Source organism: Neovison vison, chromosome 2, assembly GCF_020171115.1.
Source record: "Neovison vison isolate M4711 chromosome 2, ASM_NN_V1, whole genome shotgun sequence".
Classification (NCBI taxonomy): domain Eukaryota; kingdom Metazoa; phylum Chordata; class Mammalia; order Carnivora; family Mustelidae; genus Neogale; species Neogale vison.
Window position 1 is genome coordinate 35,730,580 of NC_058092.1, and position 24,807 is coordinate 35,755,386.

The 24,807-nt window shown below is 39.6% G+C and overlaps 1 protein-coding gene across 3 annotated transcripts in view; it reads right to left on the reverse strand.

The window, feature by feature from the left end:
- Positions 1 to 24,807, reverse strand: part of TESK2 (testis associated actin remodelling kinase 2) — a 141,458-nt gene that overhangs the window by 33,974 nt on the left and 82,677 nt on the right. For all 3 annotated transcript variants that reach the window (XM_044238108.1, XM_044238107.1, XM_044238106.1), the window contains one exon: positions 6,908 to 6,956. In XM_044238108.1, the coding sequence (XP_044094043.1) occupies positions 6,908 to 6,956 (49 nt within the window). The remainder of the gene's footprint in view (positions 1 to 6,907; positions 6,957 to 24,807) is intronic.

A 24,807-nucleotide genomic window follows, 5' to 3' on the forward strand; every position in this document is an offset into this window, starting at 1 on the left:
TTTCCAGTCACCATATACAAAGTCCAACTATCCTGAGATCACCATGCTATGGGACGCTCAAGACATATGGAGATGACCTAGAGAATGAGACACCACACAGTGAAAGAGAGGGGCCAAGCCACCCTCATTCACCACGGCACCAGGCATGCGAATGCAGCAGCCATCCTGGAAGTGGGTCCTCTAGCTGACACATGTCGATCAGAGACCCAGGAAAGCCCTTCCAAATTCCTGACCTACAAAATCACAAGCAAAATAAAATGATTGTTTTAAATCACTAAATTTTGGGGTAGTTTGTTATATAACAATAAATAAGGGAATAGGCTTCTTTTTATCCTGATAAGCCCAGAGCCTAGCAGATTGCCTAGCCTACAGCAGATTCTCTCAAAATGGTATATGTAAAGTGATTCTCTTTCTTCTATTGCAGATGCTAATTCACAGCCTGTCATTTCTCCTACCCTCACCATTCCTTTAGAAGTCTTGAGTCACAGGGGCAATCATTGTTGGTACATCTGGAGTGTCCTTTTCACTATTATGTGATAGAACTAGTCTCCTCAAAGCTACCCATGCTTGAAAGATAGGTATGGCTATGCTGCAAAAGTTAACCCAAGACACGCCTCAGATAATACTGCTTCTGGTTCAAGGTAAATAAGGCCAAGAGAATACTCTGTACTGGGCCACACAGAAGCAAAAAAAAGAAGCAGGCACAACTAACAGCAATATCACAGCACACCAAGAAACTAGAATCGGGGTCTGGCTGCTCATTTTTATAAATAATGCATGAGTCTGGTCACTGAACCGACAGAGTTTCCTTTCATTATAAGCTCTCTGATTATATAAGGCTTCTTATAAGTCTGACAAAAAAAAAAAAAAACAACTCAAAAACAACACATATCAACCCACATAAACAAGGAATTTGCCAAGTAACTATTCCTTAAAAAACCAAGAAGGTGTACAGTGGGGGTGGAAACGGTGAGCAAGAAGAGGATGAGGGCTATGTGAATAAAAAGTTCTTTTCAGCCACCTGCAGGGCTGAATCATTCCCTCATGAGCTAAGAGTGTTTCTTGTACTACCAAGTACCTGCCTGACTGAAGTGACTTTGTTGTAAACAGAATGAATGACCTCACTGCTGTATCTATAGCTAAGTGATTCTTACTGGAATGGGGGGGAGCATAGTTTCTCCAGGGTAGAGAAGGCAAGAGAGACCTCAAAACATGTGCCAAGCAATTCTTTTGCTGACTCTTTGACCAGAGTATTGTCATTTGAGATCCCTACCCAACAACCTTATATCCCACTCATTTCCCAAATTTCCAATCTTCTAGGCACTGAAAGGTTCTGCATAGAGAGGATCCCTAAACTATTTGATTATGAGAATATTTCGCTCTTTGTGCCTTTCTTTTTTTTTTTTTTAAAGATTTTATTTATTTATTTGACAGAGATCACAAGTAGGCAGAGAGGCAGGCAGAGAGTTATGGAGAGTTATGGCGCCCCTCTTTGTGCCTTTCTTAACAAGCTTAAAAAGAAGACATTATGAGATGACACATAATCTGTCTCAAAGCATCTCTCTCTCTCTTGTCTTTGACAACACTCCACACCTCCATCTTGGATAAGGAAGAGAAAACATACAGCATGTTAAGTTGGTGGCAGCTACTTTTTGAGTAAAATGACAGCCACCTTAGGATGAAGTTGACAATGTAAAGACAGACCAAAGAGATGGAAAGACATGGGGTCTCTGAATAACATCTATTTAGCTGCTGAATTAAAGCAACCTTAACCTAATAAGCTACCAGAATTCCAGTTATATTAGTCATTTTGTTGTTTAAGGTCTTTTGACTATTTTCTGTTACTTGCAACTGAACACATTCTCATATATCCAATAACCAGGGTATCTTTTTCTAAGTAACCCAAAATATAAAAATAGTCAAAATCAAATTCTACAAATACTACACATGCTATACATATAAAAATCTGTGGGGAATATATATAAGAGCTTATTAGCACTGTGGGGAATACATAAGTCATTTAAGGACAGCATGTTATAATGGAAAGGGTATAGACTTTGAAGTCAAATGAATCTGGATCCAAATCCTTCTTTGGAAATTCCCTTAATTTTTCTAAGCATAGATTTCTCAGCTATAAGATGGAGAAAATTGGGGTACCTGGGTGGCTCAGTGGGTTAAGCCTCTGCTTTTGGCTCGGGTCATGATCTTGGGGTCCTGGGATCAAGGCCCGCATCGGGCTCTCTGCTCAGCAGGAAGCCTGCTTCCCCTTCTCTCTCTTCCTGCCTCTCTGCCTACTTGTGACCTCTCTCTGTCAAATAAATAAATAAAATCTTTAAAAAAATAAATAAATAAAATAAAATGGAGAAAATATGATTACAGAATTGTGAGAATTATAGCTAATATATAAAGCACCAAGCCTAGCACTTAGCCCACAGTAGGTATTTAATAACTAACTGGTAGCTATGATTTTTATAATGGGAGAAAGTCTTTGCCCTCAAGTAGGGTAGAAAAGACAAATAATTATGATTTTTTAATTGGGATATTTATAGGATATGGGAGATTGCAACAGTGGTTCTGATTCTTCACCCGTTATGGAATCAATGCCCTTTGACATACAACTTTGCAGTATGCTCCCAAAGTGGACTCGGGTGTGTGACTTTTTTTGTCCAGTGGAGATGCTAGGCAAGCAAATGTGGATATAAGCAGAATCATGAAAAGCACTTGTGCAAATGGCTGGCCTACTCTTGCTGTTCTGGTATCATCACATCTAGGCTAGTCTGTTGATCGAAGAAGGGTCAGAAGCAGCTGAAGCAAGGCCATCCCAGCAAAGCCCAACCTAAATCAGACTACCAGTTGACCTGCCAGATACATGAGTGAGCCCAAGTGAGACTAGCAGAGCTGTCCAGCTGGGCTCAGCTCAGCTCAGCCCTGCAGGTATACAAGAAATAAATGTTTATTATTGCATGCTTTTGAGGTTTTGGGGTTGGATAGTACATAGCAATTGCTAACTAATATATAGGGTTATATTTTCTGTCTTTAAAAACTGAAGATTTTCACTTCCTTGATACTCTTGACCAAATGAAAGACAATGTTAGGGTTTCCTGAGTCAAAGACATACTTATGGAGTATTTCTACTCGATACATTATGGATTCTTAATTCAACTGATAAACTTAAAAGGTTTTATTTGATCTTTTATCAAACTTTTCTCTTTAACAAATAACTCATTTGCTTAAAAACTCAGAAGTTGGGGCACCTGGGTGGCTTAGTGGGTTAAAGCCTCTGCCTTCGGCTCAGGTCACGATCCCAGGGTACTGGGATCAAGCCTCGCATGGGGCTCTCTGCTCAGCAGGGAGCCTGCTTCCTTCTCTCTCTGCCTGCCTCTCTGCCTACTTGTGATCTCTGTCTCTGTCAAAAAAATAAATAAAATCTTTAAAAAAAAAAAAACAAACCTCAGAAGTCTATACTTAACTACAGATAAAACTATCTGTAGTAGTTAGTAGTACCTAACTGTCTGACTGTTTCAAGTTCAATTAATGTCTACAATTTCATTATTTTTTTCAAAGACTTTGTTTACTTATTTGAGAGAGAGAGAGTATGCACACATGCAGCGGGGAGGGGTAGAAGGAGAAACAGACTCCCAGTTAAGCAGGCAAACAGACAGACATAAACCACTGAAGACACCGGCCTTTTCCCCCCCAATTCAGAGCACTGCTCATCCCAAGGCCTGTGTGTAGAGCACATGTGATACAAAGGCTTGGAGGACAGGGGCTTGATCCCATGACCCCAGGATCACAACCTAAGCCGAAGGCAGACACTTAACTGATTGAGCCACCCAGGCACCCTAAAGCCTATAATTTTATTTTTTAATTATTTTTTAAAAGATGTTATTTATTTATTTGAGATAAAGAGAGAGTGAGAGAGAGAGAGCACAAGGGGGGGTGGGCAGAGGGAGAGGGAGAAGCAAGCTCCCCACTGAGCAGGGAGTCTCACGTGGGGCTCGATCTCAGAACACTGGGATCATGACCTGAGCGAAAAGCTGACACTTAACTGAGTCACCCAGGTGCCCCCAATGTCTATAATTTTAAAGAAGACTCACGGAAATGGTTCAAGCCCAGAAAAGTCCAGATCACTACTGTACCTGAGAAATACTATTCCTAATACTATCAGTACTTTATAGGCACTAACAAGAGCTATGTTTATCTGCTGTAATTATTGAGAAAGTATTTCAAGAGAAATAAGAAATAGTATTCACATTATTATAAAGAGCAGCATTCCACCAGTCAGAAAAATCTACTAAATGTCATCTAAATTCCCAGGGCTACGCTAGATGTTACTAGCAATTTATTTTTATAATCCTTAGTGAAACCAATAGCTGTGCTGCCAAGTCAAATTATGGGATAAACACAGGATTCCCCAGAGATCTATGCCATGATGGCCTTTCCTGATCCCCTTCTGAAAATAACCATAAGGATTTGGATATTTGGGCTGCATAACCATCAGCCTATTAACATCGTAATAAAAATTATTTATGTTATATGCTATGCCAATATCCATCAATGATACTGGAAATACACACTCTTTCACAAAATGGGCACTATATTTTATATATGGCTATGATTAAGACAACAAAAAACAGAAAATATTATTTAAGTGCAACATGGACAAAGAATGCTGCATTAAGATCATTCAATTCTGCCACTTTCATTACACCCCAAATCTGAATCTGCAACACGATTACAGATTTTAAAGCATTTTCTTCTTTGTCAGCAAAACCAACATACAAGCCCTTCCAATAAATTTACATTTCAGAGAACAATGCTATAACAAAGGAGTATAACAAATATTTTAAAAAATTATTAGTGTCAGAGCTCTGGCAGATAGAAATCTTAAGAGTAGGAGAGAGTTTTGTCTTTGAAGAATTTATAGATTCACTTCTGAGAAAAGAAATACATAGAAAATGTTTTTTTGATCTGAATGCTGGTTATGGGTGGTTCATTTGTAAAAATTTAGTGAGCTATACATGTATCATATGTGTGCTTTTTTTATGTCATACATCAATAAAAAGTTTCTAAAAAATTTTAATAACATTAACAGCAGTACTGAAAAGCAGTATTAAATACCAAATGAAAAATATTGACAATTCAAGGAATTCAGGAAGAACAAGTCAATGTTAATAACAAAAGCTGTAATAGTTAAAATGTATTAATGAATTACTATATGCCAGGTACTGTGCCAAGTAAGCATTTTACAAAATCCCTGTGAAATCATCATTTTATCAGCAAGATCTGCCATAATTACCTACTCCCTCTTCCTTGAAACTCCTTCCTTTCCATTCCAGGCCAATACAATTCTCTTGGTTTTTTCCCTAACTCACTAGCCACTCCCTCTCAAAATGTCTTTCTCCTTTGGCTTTTAAAATTGAAATACTTGGGGGCGCCTGGGTGGCTCAGTGGGTTAAAGCCTCTGCCTTCAGCTCAGGTCATGATCCCAGGGTCCTGGGATCGAGCCCCACATCGGGCTCTCTGCTCAGCGGGGAGCCTGCTTCCCTTCCTCTCTCTCTGCCTGCCTCTAAATAAATAAAATATTTTAAAAAATAAATAATAAATAAAATTGAAATACTCTAGGGCTCAGACACTGGTCTTCTCTCTCTAGACTCCCTGGGGCAGATACTATTATTATTATTCCCATTTTATAGACGACAACACTGAGACACAGAGAAATTCAAACCTAGGCAATCAAGACGTCAGAGGTCATGCTCTTAATTACCTCATTATTCTGCCTTCTTTGACTTTCCATAAAAGAGGCAGGATAGAGGGTGCCTGGGTGGCTGGGTGGGTTAAGCCTCTGCCTTCAGCTCAGGTCATGGTCTCAGGGTCCTGGGATGGGGCCCCGCATCGGGCTCTCTCTGCACTGTGTCGGGCTTTCTAGTCAGCAGGGAGCCTGCTTCCCCCCTCTCTCTTTGCCTGCTTACTTGTGATCTCTCTCTCTCTCACACATAAATAAATAAAATCTTTTAAATAAAATCTTTAAAAAAAGAAAAAAAAGGCAGGACAGAGCTACACATATTCCACATTCTGATGCCCTCAGTAACTGAGAAAAGAGACAAAGAGTGAAGCATATAGGATCTTCCATCAGCAGATATTAAGGACTAAAACGAGACACCAAGCCAGCAGGAAATGAACATTCAAAAATCCTGTAAAACAGTTTTCCTTCCTAAGTTTCTTCACTTTGTACTTTGGTACTTAATTCCCAAGGAAAATTGTGAACACTTTCTAGCGCACAGATTCTCAAATCTAGATGCTCATTTGAATAATCTGGAGAGCTTTTAAAAATGCATATGGACCTGATGAAAACCTACCAAACCTAGATTTCAGGGATCTGTGTTTTTAAGAAGCACCCAAGCAAATTCTGAAGCTGACAGCTCAGTACCTGAATTTAGGAAGACTTTGTTCTAGAAAGGATTCTCTGTCTTCAGAGGCTAAGTAGTGACTATCACATATTACCTGCTTAGAAGAGGCTGAAAATGAAATGAGACTGGAGAGGAAAACTAATTCCAATTAGTAATAAGAACAATCAGGACACTACAGCAGTGACAGTGGAATTCTAGATCAGGACACCAAACAGCCAAGTGATGCCATCCCTTAGCCTAGAAAGGGGTCATCCAGGCAGCAAGAATCAATATAATATTTGAGCACTCATATTCTCAGAGTACTCACGAAGTATTATGAGGGAATCCAAGAATATTAAGAAATACGGCCATTGTGCCCAGGCAAGAGAAGAAAGCACTGTTAACACTGCTATTTTTGCATAAATATCAATGCATTATACAAACAACAACCACTATGGAACCCAAAATGCTGAAACTAAGGCAGAGAAGCCACTTCAATAGGCTTACTTAAGTCTTACCTCTGTAAGCGCATGCAACTGTCCTTGATGTACACACACACCCATGAACCTATGAAACAAAACACATTTTTTTTAAACGAAAATACCACAACTGCCATATTGAGAAACTAGTTTAGTTACTCATGCATTAGAAACAATCCAATACCTGTGAAGTCTCCTGGGTTCCTGTACAACCCTGTAGCCTCTCTAACTTTGATACCAGGCTGGTAAAATCCTAAGTTTACCATGAAACATCTGGTTGTGGCAAGATCTAGTGGTAAAAAACAACTGTGGAAGACAGAAAGGAGTAAGCCTTAAAAATAGCATGGTATATTAGAAAAGGTACCAAAGCACCAAACTGGAAGTAAGGAGACTTGACGTTGGTTTCAGGTCCACTACCATCTAGCTACATGCTCAAGAAAAAAATTTATTTTTAATTTTAAAAAAGGAGAGAGAGAAACAATAACACTATCTGAACTTCAGTTTCCTCATGTAGAAAGTAAGCAGGTTGGACTAGCCAATCTGAAGGTCTGTAATTTAAAAACTAGTAACTATGAGAGAGGGAGGGGGAAAAAAACACCCATATGCTGGAAGACAAAGGACTAACTTCCTTTACATTAAAAGAACTCCTCCAAATATGTTTAAAAGAAAAAAAAAAAAGCAGCAGCAGAAGCAGCAGCAGCAAAGGATGTCTTGTTGGCTCAGTTAAGCATCTGCCTTTGGCTCAGGTCAGGATCCCAAGATCCTGGGATCAAGCCCCAAGTAGGGCTCCCTGCTCAGCAGGGAGCATACTTATCCCTCTCCCTTTGTCCCCCTCCCCCCAACTCATGTTCACTCTCTCTCTCTCTCAAATAAATAAAATATTGAAAAAGAAAAGGAATGGGACGCCTGGGTGGCTCAGTTGGTTAAGCAGCTGCCTTCGGCTCAGGTCATGATCCCAGCGTCCTGGGATCGAGTCCCACATCAGGCTCCTTGCTCGGCAGGGAGCCTGCTTCTCCCTCTGCCTCTGCCTGCCTCTCTGTCTGCCTGTGCTCGCTCTCGCTCCCTCTCTCTCTGACAAATAAATAAATAAAATCTTTAAAAAAAAAAAAAAGAAAAAGAAAAGGAAGCAAAAAAAAAAAAAGCATGTAATTCACAGAAAAGTCAAATGTCTAATAAAAATATCAAAATGCTCTAGTTCGCTCATAATTCAAGAAATATACATTAAAAGAAGATATTGTTTTTTAAAATCTATCAAATGAACAAAGATTAAGATTGATCATGCTCAGTGTTGTCCAGAAGGTGAGAAAACAGGAAAAAGAAACACTGTTAAGTTCTTCGTACGACTTTTTCAAAGGGTAATTGATTATATCTAGCAAACATTTTAATAGCTCCAACAGTTCCACTTCTCAGAATTTATGTTACGAATATACTCAATTTGGGTACATACAAAAGGACATTTACTTCACCACTGTATATCAAATACCTGCCAATAAAAGACTAAATATTTATAGTATATTCACAGATTAGAATACTATACAGCCATTTAAAAGGAATGGAGTAGATTTTTATGCACTGATATGGGAATAAATCCAAAATATACTGTTAAATAAAAACAGTGAGCTACAAATCCCATTTATATTTTAAAAAGTCTGGATATTAATAGAAAATGTCTAGGAAGCACTAATAATAATAATATATGGTGTCATATGTGGAATCTACAAAAAAAAAACAAGATAAAAACAGACTCATAAATACAGAGAACAAATTGGTGATGGTTGTGGGAGGATGGGGACAGAGATGGGAGAAACAGCTGAAGGGGATGAAGAGGTACAAACTTTCAGTTACAAATAAGTCATGGGAATGTAAAGTACAAAACAGAGAATATGGTCAATAATATCAAAATAATTTTGCATAGTGACAAATGATAACTACACCTATGATAAGCATTTCATAATACATATAAATGGTGAATCACTATGTTGCACACCTAAAACTGATATATTGTATACCAACTATACTTCAATTTTTTTAAGACTTTATTTATTCATTTGACACAGAGAAAGAGAGAAAGCACAAGCAGGGGGAGCAGCAGGCAGAGGGAGAAGCAGGATCCCACTGAGCAAGGAGCCCAATGCAAGACTCTATCTCAGGACCCTGGGATCATGACCTGAGCCGAAGGCAGACGCTTAACTGACTGAGCTACCCAGGCGCCTCTCAACTATACTTCAATTTTAAAATAAAAAGAAGAAAAAAAGAAGAGGGGAAGATACTTGAGAACTATCTGGGGAGAAGGCCAGGTAAACATAGAGGCAGAGATAAAAGTTATGCTGCCACAAACGAAAGAATGTCTGGAGTCACCAAAAGCCAGAAGAAACAAGAAAGGATTCTCCCCTACAGCCTCCGAAGGAAGTGTTGCCTATCAACACCTTGATTTCAGACTTTGGAACTGCGACAGAATAAATTTAAGTTGTTTAAAGCCACAGGTTTATGGCACTTTGTTAGGCAGTCCCAGTTAATGAATACAATGCATGACTGATTTTGTACAAAAGTAGATGCAAAGGCAATTTGGTAGAGCAAAAATAGTGTTTTCAACAAAGGGAGTATGAACATCTGGATACACACATACAAATAAATTTGGATTAATACCTTTTAGCATATATAAAATTGACTTAAGATGGATCATAAACCTAAATGTAAAACCAAATCTATAGGGTACCTGGGTGGCTTGGTTGGTTAAACAACTGCCTTAGCTTCAGGTCATGATCCTGGAGTCCCAGGATTGAGTCCCACATCAGGCTCCCTGCTCAGCAGAGAGTCTGCTTCTCCCTCTGACTTCTCCCCTCTCACGCTTTCTCTCTCTCACCTCTCGTGCTTTCTCTCTCTCACCTCTCATGCTTTCTCTCATTCTCTCTCTCTCGAATAAACAAATCTTTAAAAAAATCTATAAAATATCTGGAAGAATTCATAGAAGAAAACCTTTGTGACCTTCTGTTAAGCAAAGTTTTCTTAGACATGACACCAAAGCGTAATCTAAAAAATTAAAAATTGATTAAACTTCTATTTTTTAAGATTTTATTTATTTATTTAAGAGAGAGTGAGCAAGAGAGAGAACACACGCAAGGGCAGAGGGAGAGGGAGAAGCAGGCTCCCCACTGAACAGGGAGACTGATGCAGGCCTTGATCCCAGGACTCTGCAATAATGACCTGAGCCAAATGACCACAAAGCCACCCAGTCTCCCCAATTAATTAGACTTCTTAAAATCAAAATCTTGTGCTTTTAAAAAAAAAAGATTAATTAATTTATTTATTTGAGAAAGAACAGAGCGTGCGAGAACACGAGTGGGAGGCACAGTTGGAGAGGGAGCAGACTCCCCATTGAGCAGGGACCCCAATGTGAGGCTTGATCCCAGGACCCTGGGACCGTGACCTGAGCTGAAGGCAGATGTCCAACTAACTGAGCCACCCAGGTGCCCTATTTTGAACTCTTCCTAAGACACTCTTAAGAGAATGAAAAGACAAGTCATAGGGGCCCCTGGCTGGCTGAGTGGATTAAGCCTCCACCTTCTACTCAGGTCATGATCTCAAGGTCCTCAAATCAAGCCCCACATGGGGCTCTCTGGTCAGCAGGGAGCCTGCTTCCCCCTCTCTGCCTACTTGTGATCTTTCTCTCTCTCTCTCTCTGTCAAATAAATAAATAAAAATCTTAAAAAAAAAAAAAGACAAGTCATAGACTGCAGTGCTTATACCTAAGAAAGATTTGTGTTTAGATTTTTTTTTTAAAGATTTATTTACTTATCTTAGAGGGGGGAGAGGCAAAGGGAGAGGGAGAGAATGCCAAGCAGATTCCACACTAACTGTGGAGTCCAACACAGGGCTTAATCCCAAAAGCTAGAGATCATAGCCCCACCCAAAATCAAGAGTCTGATGCTCAACTGACTGAGCCACCCACCCCATGTTTAGATTTTTTTTTTAATCTCTCAAAACACAATAATAACCCAATTTTAAAAATAGAGAAAGAGGGCGCCTGGGTGGCTCAGTGGGTTAAGCCGCTGCCTTCGGCTCAGGTCATGATCTCAGGGTCCTGGGATCGAGTCCCGCATCAGGCTCTCTGCTCAGCGGGGAGCCTGCTTCCCTCTCTCTCTCTCTGCCTGCCTCTCTGTCTACTTGTGATTTCTCTCTGTCAAATAAATAAATAAAATCTTTAAAAAAAAATAGAGAAAGAATAAAACAGACAATTCACTAAAGATATATAGATGGAAAATAAGTACATGAAAAGATCAAGATCTTTAGGGAAATGCAAATCAAAACAATAAGATGTACTATATATCTATTAGAATGTCTAAAATTAAGGACTTTCAGTACCAAATGATGGTAAAAATGAAGAGCAACTAGAATACCCATGCAGTGCTGGTGGGAATATGAAACGTACAACCACTTTGGAAGACTGAGGTAGTTTCTTAAGTAACTGCTTAACTTAAGTAACTACTGAGGTAGTTTCTTAAGTAAACATGTACCTATCATATGATCTAGCTATTCCACTCCTAGGTATTTAAAACAAAAGAAGTGAAAGCATATGTCAACACAAAACTTGTACACAAATACCCATTAGAAGTTGAATGGATAAAATAAATTATGGTATTCATACAACAGACTAATTACTCAGCTACAAAAAGGATATATGCAACAGTGGATAAATCTCAAAATAATTATGGGGACTAAAAAATCTGGACCCGGGCTCCTGGGTGGCTCAGTTGGTTAGGCAACTGCTTTCAGCTCGGGTCGTGGTCCTGAAATCCTGGGATCAAGTCCCACATTGGGCTCCCAGCTCCGTAGGGAGCCTGTTTCTCCCTCTGACCTTCTCCCCTCTCATGTTCTCTTCCCTCTCATGTTCTCTCCCACTGTCTCTCTCTCAAATAAATAAATAAAATCTTTAAAAAACAAAATCTTTATTTTTTTTAAGATTTTATTTATTTATGGGACGCCTGGGTGGCTCAGTTGGTTGGACGACTGCCTTCAGCTCAGGGCGTGATCCTGGAGTCCCGGGATCGAGTCCCACATCAGGCTCCCAGCTCCATGGGCAGTCTGCTTCGCTCTCTGACCTTCTCCTTGCTCATGCTCTCTCTCACTGTCTCTCTCTCTCAAATAAATAAATAAAATCTTTAAAAAAAAAAAAAGATTTTATTTATTTATTTGTCAGAGAGAATGAGCACAGGCAGAGGCAGAGGGAGAAGCAGGCTCCCTGCTGAGCAAGGAGCCCAATGAGGGACTCAATCCCAGGACGCTGGGATCCTGACCTGAGCCGAAAGCAGCTGCTTAACCAACTGAGCCACCCAGGAGTCCCCAAAAATAAAATCTTTTAAAAAATTTTTTAAATAATAAATAAAAAAAATAATAAATAAAAATAAGTAAAAAATCTGGACCCAATAAAGTACATACTATCCCATTCCATTGATATAAAAGTCTATAAAGTAAAATGAATCTATAGGGACAAAAGCAGATTCATAGTTGCCTGAGAGGTGTGGAGTTTATGGGGTGAAAAGGGAAGGAAGGAGGACATGTTCACTACTTCATGTTGGTGGTTTCATGGGTATATGTACATATGTCAAAACTTATTGCAGTGCACACTTTAAATGTGTGCAGTTTATTGTACATCATTTAAATCTCAAGAAAGCTATAAAACAAAGAAGAAGAAAAACACTAAGTGGTACTGACCAGGTAAGGGTAATTTTTATTTTTTAGCATACACACTTACGTTATATTTGAAGTCTTTTTAACCAACAGGTTATATTTATGTGTAAAAATAATTTAAAATATAAATTTTAAATTAAAATTAAAAACAATACATAAATGATTATTACTGATGATGATCATTAAAATGGGAGGAAAAGATAAATGTCACAAAGCCAGTGACAATTGGGCCAAGAAGGAAGTCTCATTAACAATTCCCTCAAGGGGCACTTGGGTGGCTTCGTCGGTTAAGCATCTGACTCTTGATTTCAGCTCAGATCATGATCTCAGAGTTGTGAGATGCATCCCCGCTGGGCTCCAACTCAGTGAGGAGTCTGCTCGAGATTCTCTCCCTCTGTCTCACTCTGTCCCTCCCCCAGCTCACGCTCTCTCTCTCTCTCAAATAAATAAATCTTAAAAAAAAAAATGCCAAGTCTCAAGTAAGCTCTAGTTTAGAAGGGTAAAGAAAAGCGTAGACTGACTACAAGTGAGAGTAAAGGCAAAGCAGTGGTAAGGCTGGAAAGGACCATAAAGCTCCATGAAGGCAGAGTCCAGGTCATATTCTTCCTTATGTTCATAGCACTGAGCAGTACCCAGAAAGTAGGAGGCACATGCAGTAAATGACTGTTGAGTGAAAAGGAACTGAGTGAGGGAGAATATGTGGTTGGCTGTAATATCACAGTAGAGTTTTAAAGACATGTCACTTTGACCAAAATTACAAATGTGGAAATTTCAGAGTTTCTCCAAGAGGTGTTTCTGGACCGCCAGTTTTCTCTAACTGCATCCAGAGACTTGGTGGGAACTTGAAAAAGGAAAGAACCCAAGGAAAGATCTAGGCAGTACTGAAAATAGGATACAAGCACCAATGACCAGTTGAAACTTACCTCTGGCTCAGGAATAAATAGGAAGTGAATTGGTAAAGGAGTTAAAAGGCTCTGAAGTTAGAGGGTGTGGGCTCAAATCCCAGCTCTACTCTATTACACAAGCATTAGTTTCCCTCTTTGTAAAGGAAGATAATATTGTCCACAACATAAGGTTGTTGGAAGAGATTAAATGAAATAACGAGGGCACCTGGGAGGCTCAGTGGGTTGAGCCACTGCCTTCGGCTCAGGTCATGAACTCAGGGTCCTGGGATCGAGTCCCGCATCGGGCTCTCTGCTCAGCAGGGAGCCTGCTTCTCTCTCTCTCTCTCTCTGCCTGCCTCTCTGTCTACTTGTGATCTCTGTCTGTCAAATAAACAAATAAAATCTTTAAAAATAAATAAATAAATAAATAAATGAAATAACGAATATAAAGTTCATAGCACAGTAACCGGCATACAGTAAGAGTTCAAAAAAAAAGTAATTATCATAATTATAACTTAAACATGAACCAGGTGAGAATCAAATTCAGTCACAAGGTGACTGGGCAGAAAAGCTTCTTTTTTTAAAAGATTTTATTTTTAAATAATCTCTACACCCAAATGCAGTTCGAACTCATGACTCCAAGCTCAAGAGTCGCATGCTCCACTGACTGAGCCAGCCAGGCAACCCAAAAAGCTGGTTTTTATGTGCCCACTTCTCCCCTAACCCTTGCTCCTACCTCCACTTCCTGCTTTGGAAAAGTGGGACATTTAACTTCATTCATTTCTCAATTTCTTTACTATGAAAATCGCTACCTAATAAGGAAGAGGGTGAGTGGGAAGAATGTTGGGTAGACAAAAGTCTAATAAATAATGAACCTAAGTAATACAGAAGGCTGAAGACTGAATCTGGAATGCTGTTTCTGGCCAGCATGGCACAATGTCTATAACCTATGCAGAAAGAACATCTGAGAGTGGCAGTTACTGTCAGAAACTAGTTGGGTAAAAAAGACGAGGCTGAGGGCACCCGGGCAGCTCAGGATGTTAAGCCTCTGCCTTTATAGCTGAGGTCATGATCCTGGAGTGCTGCGATCAAGCCCCACATTGGGCTCCCTGCTCAGTGGGGAGCCTGCTTCTCCATCTCCCTCTGCTGCTCCTCTGTGCTCTCTCCCTCTCTGTCAAAAAATAAATACAATCTTAAAAAAAAAAAAAAAAAAGAGGAGGCTATGGTGGAACAGAGGAAATATGAGCAAGATGAATGAGAAAACAGTTAATCTGAGGGAGCTGCAGTTATTACAGCATCTTTAAAATAGGTCACTCTAAGTATCTATGCAACTCCCCAGTCTTTGGAATTACAAGAATCAGCATGCCATTCACTTATTAAAAGACTATTTTTTTAATTTACTTTTTAAATTTAAATTTAAGTTAACAGGGGAGCCTGGGTGGCTCAGTTGGTTAAGTATCTGCCTTCGACTCAGGTCATGGTCCCAGGGTCCTGGGAACAAGCCCCGCATTGGGTCCTTGCTCAGTGGAAGCCTGCTCCCTCTCCCACTCCCTCATGCTTATGTTTTCTCTCTCTCACTATGTCTCTCTCTGTCAAATAAATAAATAAACCTTAAAAAAAATAAAGTTAACATATAGTGTAGTTTTGGTTTCAGAAGTAGAATTCAGTGATTCATCACCTACATATAAATCCAGTGTTCATCCCAACAAATGCACTCCTTAAGGCCCATCTTTCATTCAGCTCTTCTTCTTCCAGCAACCTTCAGTTTATTCTCTATAGTTAATAGTCTCTTATGGTCTGTTTCCTTCTCTGTTTTTATCTTATTTTATTTTTCCTTCCCTTTCCCTATATTCATCTGTTTTGCTTCTTAAATTCCACTTATGAGTGAAATCATATATTTTGCCTTTCTCTGACTGACTTATTTCATTTAACATAATAAATACCCTCTAGTTCCATCCACATCATTGTAAATAAACAATTCTTTATTGAGTGAGTGGCTACTATATACTGGGCTTTAGGGACAGGACAGTGAATAAAACAAAGTCCCTGATCCCACAGAACTTTCATTCTAGAGTTCATTCTGCTGTAAGGCAATTGTAATAAAAAGTTAAGTGGGTATTTTGCAGAATGTAGCTAAACTATATGCATAAATAGCTGTTTCTAGTGAGCCTCTTACAGAAAGGATGCTTCTCTTGAGATTAAATGGTATCCCTACCTAAGAATAATTCTATTCCCCGGGCACCTTGGTGGCTCAGTGAAGAGTCTGCCTCCAGTTCAGGTCCTGATCCCAGGATTCTGGGATCAAGTCCTAGATCAGGCTCCCTGCTCAGCAGGGAGTCTGCTTCCTCCTCTCCTCCTTACTCATGCTCTCTCTCACTATCTCTGTCTCTCTCTCTCTCTCAAATAAATAAGTAAAATCTTAAAAAAAAAAAAAAAAGAATAATTCTAGTTCTATTTCCCCACCATAGCCAAAAGAGATAAAGTAAAATATGACAAGCCACATTTCTTTCTTCATTATGGCTTTTCAAACTATAATAGGCCCTAACAGGGGTGGGTTAACTATGGCCCAATATTTGTTTTTATAATTTTTTGAAAGTTTTTATTTATTTATTTTTGTGTGCATGAGAGACGGTGGGGGAGGGAGGCAAAGGAAGTGCAGGAGTTGGGGGGGAGGCAAAGCGAGAAGCAGACTTCCTGCCTAGCAGGGAGCCCAATGAGGGACTCCATCCCAGGATTCTGGGACCATGACCTGAACAGAAAGCAAACGCCTAACCAACTGAGCCACCCAGGCGCCCAGTTTTTATAATTTTTTTATTGGAACAAAATCATGGTATTGTCTATGGCAGCTTAGCTGTGATAGAGACTATATGACTTGCAAAGATTAGAATATATACTGTCTAGTCCTTCACAGAAACAGTTTGCCAACCCTTGCAACAACTGCATAGGGATCCAACCCATTCCCAACTCGGGGGACTTATAATATCCTTATCTGCAAAAATGGGACCCCAAAATAACACCATCTTGGAGGCTACTTGGGAAGATTAAATGGAATAGTTCAGGTACAGTATTTAGCAATGTCTAGCCCGTGCTCAAATAAAACTTAGTTGCTTTTAATTTATCATTATTAATGATCCTAAATCATACCATCCCTTACATGGCTATTAGGAGCACCTTTCAAAACACAATATATGTCATTACCCTCTTCATAACACTTCAACGGCTCCCTTCTGCCTATAGAATAATGTTGAAAATTCCTTACCACAGTATTTAAAACTTGATCTGGTTCAACTTATCTTTGGATCCTCATATTTTCCTATAAGCCTTATTCTTTGCCCATCTCTTCATCTCCTCTAGTTCTATCCTACAAATAAACTTAAATTTCCTCCATTCAAAAAATGCTTCCTTGCCCCATCCTTAAAATAGGATACTAATTTACTCTTTTCATTTGTTATCAAACTTTAATAGGTTATATTCACTATCTACGTTTCTTTAATCTTCACTCATTCTTAAGTTCATTATAATTGGCCTTCTGCCCATATCACTCTTTTGTAACTTCCTTACTAGGAAGGATTCAGAGGTGTTTTTTTTGTTGTTGTTTCTTGTTTTTTGTTTTTTGTGTTTTTTTCCTGCATTTCTAGTACCTAGTATAGTATCTGGCACACAGTAAGCAATCTCTCAATAAAGATTTGTTTAATGGCATGAATGATTTTTATGACCTACAAACTTAAGTTCAAGCTCTTCTCTGAGTTGGAAGACTACTTTATTTCATTTTACTGAAAACCATCCTTCCAGGATCAGCTTAAATTTCATCGTCCCTACATTGATCTCCTAGATATCTTCGGCTAGCATTATTCCTCTATCTTTCCCTTCCTCCCTCCAACAGTACTACAAGGCACTTTTCACCCTGCTTTGAAAGACTGCTCATAAGCATAACTGAGGTGGTCCAGGGTCTGGAGTAAGACTGCTTATATTTGAATTCTGGCTCTGCCACTTCATGATAACCTCTCCATATTTTAGTTTCTTCACATGCAAAATGAAAGTATTACTATTACCTAACCCAAATGGTTATTGTGAAGATGAAATGACATAACTTGGGCTCCTGGAACGTAATAAGCACTAGAATATGTTAGCTATTCTTCTTCTTTTAACACTTCTAACTCCTTCTCCAGGCTGGAATATAAGAAAGGTTTTCAAGAATACAGATCTCTTCTCATCCATTTCTATACACAGTGCCTGATACACAATGCTTTGCACATAAGATACAAAACAAACACTTCTTGAATGCAAAAGCAATAATCACCAAATTAGCTTGACAATGTAAATTCATTTTTTAAGAAAGAACATTTAGAGGCAGGTACAAGGCTGGAAAGACAAGAGGTATGTATTTTATTTAATCAAATATTTATATAGAAGCTAGGTGATAGGACTCTACTAGCAAAACGATGGCTACATTTTAAAGTCATGGACTTTCTAGAAGCTGAAAAGACCTGGTTTGGGCATGATACACCCCCACAAGCCCACCATTCACTATGACCACATCATCCCCAGAGACATCACAGCCAGCACATTCAGGCAGGCACTGGCTTCATGTGACAGTTTTCTGCCTACCTTCCTCCCCAACCCCGACTCACATCACCACATCACAGTGGTACAGCACAACTCTACTTCTATGTGAAACTGTTCTGCCTGACCTCCTCAACCTCACTTCCTTTCCACCACCCACCACATCCAAAACAGTGTCATAGAGCTCACAAGCTAAGACAGGTATTAGCTTTATATTGGAAGAAGAGCTTGAGCAGAGTTCATCATTCCAATTCCATAAAAAGCATACAGTTTAAAAGGGAAATATTACTCATCCTTAACAGGGAAGTGATATATGCCTAGAAAAGTATTTATTTATTTTAAAGATTTTATTTATTTGACAGAGAGAGACACAGTGAGAGAGAGAACACAAGCAGGGGGAATGGGAGAGGGAGAAGCAGGCTTCCCACAGAGCAGGGAGGCCAAAGCAAGGCTCAATCCTCATGACCCGAGCCAAAGGCAGACGCCCAACAACTGAACCACCCAGGTGTCCCTAGAAAAGTACTTAATGTCAACAGTAAGTTGTCACTGAAATTGTTATTGCTAATTATATTAAAATCTAAGTTGCGGATGAAGCCTCAAATTTTTTTTCGGTATGAGATCAGACCTAAAAAAATACATTTGGGGGGCACCTGGGTGGCTCAGTGGGTTAAAGCTTCTGCCTTCAGCTCAGGTCATGATATCTGGATCCTGGGATCAAGCCCCGCATTGGGCTCTCTGCTCAGTAGGGAGTCTGCTTCCTTCTCTCTCTCTCTCTCTCTCTCTCTCTCTGCCTGCCTCTCTGCCTACTTGTGATCTGTCAAATAAATAAATAAAATCTTTAAAAAAAACACATTTGGAATGATTCTTACTCCCCACTACCACCACCCCAAATCATGCCAGCCAGAATTACTTAACTCAGGAAGAGAGCTCTTTGTTAATGCATGTGCTTAGTTTTTTTTTTTTTTTTTTAAAGATTTTATTTATTCATTTGTCAGAGAGAGAGCAAGCGAGAGCGAGCACAGGCAGACAGAGTGGAAGGCAGAGTCAGAGGGAGAAGCAGGCTCCCCGCAGAGCAAGGAGCCCGATGCGGGACTCGATCCCAGGACGCTGGGATCATGACCTGAGCCGAAGGCAGCTGCTCAACCAACTGAGCCACCCAGGCGTCCCTGTGCTTAGTTTTTATACTACACACACACACTCCTTAAGATGTAGAAAGAGTTGGGCTGCCTGGGTGGCTCAGAGAGTTAGGCCTCTGCCTTCAGCTCGGGTCACGGTCTTGGGGTCTTAGGATCGAGCCCCAAGTCGGGCTCTCTGCTCGGCAGGGAGCCTGTTTCTCCCTCTCTCTCTGCCTGCTTGTGATCTCTCTCTCTGTGTCAGATGAATAAATAAAATCTTAAAAAAAAAAAAAAGATGTAAGAAGAGTTACTGTTGTTTGTTAAGCCAGTGCTTCCTAAATTTTAATGTGCAAACAAATCACCTGGGAATTATGTAAATTGCAGACTCCAATTCAATAGGTCGGGGCAGAGAGAGTCTGAATTTCTTTCTTTTTAAGATTCTTTTTATTTATTTGAGAGAGAGGAGAACACAAAGGGAGATTGAGAGGGAAAAACAGACTCCCCGCTGAGCAGGGAGCCTGATGCAGGACTCTATCCCAGGAGCCTGAGGATCATGACCTGAGCCAAAGGCAGATGCTTAACCATCGGAGCCACCCAGGCAATAAGCTCCCAGCTAATGTTGATGCTCCTAGACCCCTGGAGCACATACTGAGCACCAAGGCTCAGTCTAGACAAAAGGTAAATGATCAACCACTCTAAAGTTAGTGAGACCGTAAGAGAAAACTCCCAACTCTGATACTACTAGTAAACTAGACTTCGACCAGAAACTTAATTTGCCATAGTATTTCCTGTACCATGATTTACTATTTTCCATAAAGTGTTATTACCATGCTTTTATATACCCTTTGACTTTTCTCAGACTGTTTCCACTGCATAGAATGCCCCTCCCCTCATTTCTACATAGTTAGATTCTCCCTACCCTCAAAGCCCAGTTCAAATACTTCCTTTCAAACAAAACAAACCTGGCTCCCTCTAAGGAGAAGTATTTCTGAACTAGCATGCTTCTGAACTAACTACCAAGGCTCTCCATCTACACCACTCTCCTATAGCATCATCATTTCCTACCTTTAACTATGTTTCATAAAACAAAATGAATTCTCTTGCCGGTCATATGATAGTATATAAATATTTGCTGGGTAAATTTAAAGCACGAGTCTGACCACTCAAAAATTATTGAATGCTGGAGTGCCTGGGTGGCTCAGTCCTTAAGCATCTGCTTTGGCTTAGGTCATGATCCCAGGGTCAGGGGATCGAGCCCCACATCTGGTGCCCTGCTCAGCAGGAAGTCTGCTTCTCCCTCTCCCACTCCCCCTGCTTGTGTTCCCTCTCTCGCTCTCTCTCTGTCAAATAAATAAATAAATAAAATCTTAAAAAAAGAACAACTTATTGAATTCCTACTATGTGCCAGGCACTGGTAAAGATTATATGATTATGATAGCAACTGATTCTTAAAGAGCGCTTACTATGCAAGCATTGTTTTTATATTCTATTCATTTAATCCTCACAATAATCCAATGAAATAATACCTTTTTTCTCCCAATCGTATTGATAAAGAAACTTGGGATCTGAGAAATAAAGTAAAGTAATCTGCCCAAAGTCATAAAGATAATAAGTGGCAGAGCCAGGCATCAAACCTAAACAGTGGGTTCTGTGCTCTTAATCACAATGTTGTATTACCTCTTCATATAGTTATAAAAAGGATTAAAAAAATGCGCAAGATACAATACCTTTCATTAAGAAGCTAATGGCTGCTCAAAGTTTTTGTGGCAGCACACAGCTCCTGATCAAAGTCCAAATTCAAGAGTGTGTTGTTCAAGAGTGTGAATGATCTGACCCACACCTCTCTTCCCTTATCTCTTATTATATCCACCTACATTCTCTATGTTTTAGTTATATAAGTTTCTACTCCTAAAAATGTCCTAAACTCTCCCACCTCCATCCTGTTGCTAGAATGAGTCCATCTGGAATCCACTCTTCAAAGTTCTACCAATCCTTAAAAACTCAGCGCAAGAACATCTCCAAAGGGGGCACCTGTGTGGCTCAGTGGGTAAAGGCCTCTGCATTCGGCTCAGGTCATGATCCCAGGGTTCTGGGATTGAGCCCCGCATCGCATTGGGCTCTCTGCTCAGCAGGGAGCCTGCTTCCTCCTCTCTCTCTGTCTGCCTGCTTCTCTGCCTACTTGTGATCTCTCTCGTCAAATAAATTTAAAAAAATAAAACTTGGAGACATGATAATTAAAACCAAAATTTATTTAAAAAAAAAAAAAAGAACATCTCCAAAGAATAACAGTAACAATAGCACCCAACGTTTATGTACCATTTAGTGTGCCAGGCACTGCCATGTATCAAGTTATTTGATTGTTAAAACCACATTTTGGGAATGGTTATAATTCTCATCTCAGAGATATAACTTCAAATATTTCCCTAATGTTTCTAATCCAAAGTAATCTTTCTCTTCCTTACACATTTATATCACTCTATTTAAAACTCTATTATAACACTTAGCAGGCCTGCCTTTTACATCAAGTTTTATCTATGTCTGCTCCTTCCACTGAATTAGAGGGTTCTTGAGGGTAGGGATCTTATATATGTGGAAGAGAATGGCTATATATTCACTAAATTGTTTCCCTTTTCCTCCTTAAGTAAATGACATTTCCCAGGGTCTATAACAGTTGGTTAACACCTTAATACTGAGTTCTGGAGAGCAGTAGAGGGGCAGAAGTGATCATGTCATTTCTAAGCCTGTCCCATAAAAACCTCAACCCTATCCTCCATACTTTCCTTTTTCATCTGTCAGCAGATGCAGAAGATCCAGTGAAGGAATCTGAGGCCCCATCTTAGGTTTAAAAAACAAACAAAACAAAACAAAAACTCCCCTTCTACCTCTACCCAACACACATTGAACAAGGACATAAATAAGAAACAAGCTTTTTTTTTTTTTTTTTTAAGAAACAAGCTTTTAAGGGACACTTGCCTGGACTGGTTGGTAGAGCATGTGACTCTTGATCTCAGGATTATAAATTCGAGCCCCATATTAGGTATAGAGAGATTACTTAAAAACTCAAAAAAAAAAAAAAAAGACAAGAAAAGAAACCAAGCCCTTAAAAAAAATAAGATTTTATGTTGTTTATTACAGTAGTTAACCCTCCTGGAATAAATATACCATGTAGTTTTGTGTCTCTATATATACCTAAAATACTGCCTTGTTCATAGTTAGGACTTAGTAAATATTTACTGAATTCAATTAAAAGTTAAATTTCCTAATTCCAAGGTGGGATCTTTCCTAAGTCCTACTATTATCCAGTAGTCTCTAAAATGAGGAATGAGTGATAAGGTGAGTGCTGTGAAGTATGGAAGCCTGACCATTCACAGATCTGTATCCCTGAGGCAAATAATACATTATATGCTAATAAAAATAATCTAAAAAATAAAAAATAAAATGAGGAATGAGCATGATTATTCACTGAAGTACGGGAAGAAAATTAGAACTTTTTAATCTATATTATTTTTATGTAAAAAAGAGAAAATGAGTTTTAGTAATATTTAATATGGTTTAACAGTAGCACTTGGGAGATGTGCTCAAAATGTTTTCCTAAGGGTAAACTATGATAGGCAGAAGATCTCCAAAGAAACCCATGTTCTAACCCCCAAGACCTGTGACTATGTTGTTATATGGTAAAGGAATTAATTAAAGTTGCAGATGGAATTAAGGTTGCTAATCATCTGACTTAAAATAGGGAGATTAGGGGCACCTGGGTGGCTCAGTGGGTTAAAGCCTTGGGCTCAGGTCATGATCCCAGGGTCCTGGGATCGAGCCCCGCATCGGGATCTCGGCTCAGCAGGGAGCCTGCTTCACTTCCTCTCTCCCTGCCTGCCTCTCTGCCTACTTGTGATCTCTGTCTGTCAAATAAATAAATAAAATCTTTTAAAAAATAAAATTGGGAGATTATCCTGGATTATCAAGTGTTACCCCACACTTGTAGTGTCATCACAATGGTCCCCAAAGATAGAAGAGGAAGGCCAAAAAGTTAGTATTAGAGGGATACAATATGAAAAAGAATCAGCTGGTCACTGTTGGCTTTGAATACGAAAGGAGCTACAAGCCAAAGAATGCAAGCCACTAGAAACTGAGAAAAGTAAGGAAACAGATCGTACCCTAGAGCGCCCAGAAAGGAACACAGCACTTTCAATACCTTGATTTTAGCCCAATAAGACCCACATCAGACTTCTGACCTATAGAACTGTAAGATAATGAATTGTGTTGTCTTAAACCACTAGGTAATTTGTTAGGGCAGCCATAGAAAACTAATGATACATAATAAAAAAATTATGGGTTACTATCTTATGTTATAATGTTTACAGATCTAGGATAGACTTTGGGCTTTGACTCCTAAACAAGCACAAGGAGGGGTGCCTGGGTAGCTCAGTCTGACTCTTGAGCGTCTGACTCTTGATTTCAGCTTAAGTCATGGTCTCAGGATCATTAGATCAAGCCGCTTGTCAGGCTCTGTGCTTAGCACAAGGTCACTGACATTCTCTCTCTCCTTCTCCCTTTGCCCTTCCCCCTACTCTATCCTGCTTTCTCTCTCTAAAATAAATAAACAACAAAAAAAAGTCTTCTAAAAAGTAAAAAACAGGGGCGCCTCGGTGGCCTAGTGGGTTGGGCCTCTGCCTTCGGCTCAGGTCATGATCTTAGGGTCCTGGGATCGAGCCCCACATCGGGCTCTCTGCTCAGCGGGGAGCCTGCTTCCTCCTCTCTCTCTCTGCCTGCCTCTCTGCCTACTTATAATCTCTCTCTCTCTCTCTCATAAATAAATAAATAAATAAAACAAGCACAAGGAAAATAACATTATTATGTTCCTTGGTAGCATTTACCTCCACTCAAATATTTATTGAGCTCACAGTTCTGCTGTCAGGGTTAAACATTAAGATTTAAATACTGTCCCTCCTCAGGGGCGCCTGGGTGGCTCAGTGGGTTAAGCCGCTGCCTTCGGCTCAGGTCATGATCTCCGAGTCCTGCATCGGGCTCTCTGCTCAGCAGGGAGCCTGCTTCCCTCTCTCTCTCTCTGCCTGCCTCTCTGCCTACTTGTGATTTCTCTCTGTCAAATAAATAAATAAAATCTTTTATAAATAAATAAATAAATAAATACTGTCCCTCCTCAAAAGTTTATTACCTAAACAGAAGAGGGAGAGGTGTGACAGCAGTCTAAAACATACCTCGCTGTTCTCACTCTGAAAAGAAAAAAAAAAAAAACACAAAACACTAACACTACTATTAGTTTTGGACCTGCTCAATACTACATAATATGACCTAGTAAGAGTTCCACGGTCATTGTATCAAAGTTGTTCAAAATATTACTACTTGTTGCTAACCTACAATATACCTAGAAACTGTGCCAAGTGTTTTATATATATGACCTGAGATTAAATTACCCTCATTTTATCATCTAGGAAAACAAGGGTCAGAGCATTTAAGTGACTTGACAAAAGTTGGAGAAGTACCAGGATCTGGATCTGTTTGGCTCCAAAACCCATGTTTTGTTCTGTGACAATGGTTATGAAAGAAAAAAGGCCAACAGCTCAATAATAACTTCATTTTGAGGATGTATGGGTGGTACAGGCAGTTGAGTGAGTGACTGACTCTTGGTGTTGGCTCAGGTCATGATCTCAGGGTCATGGGATGGAGCCCT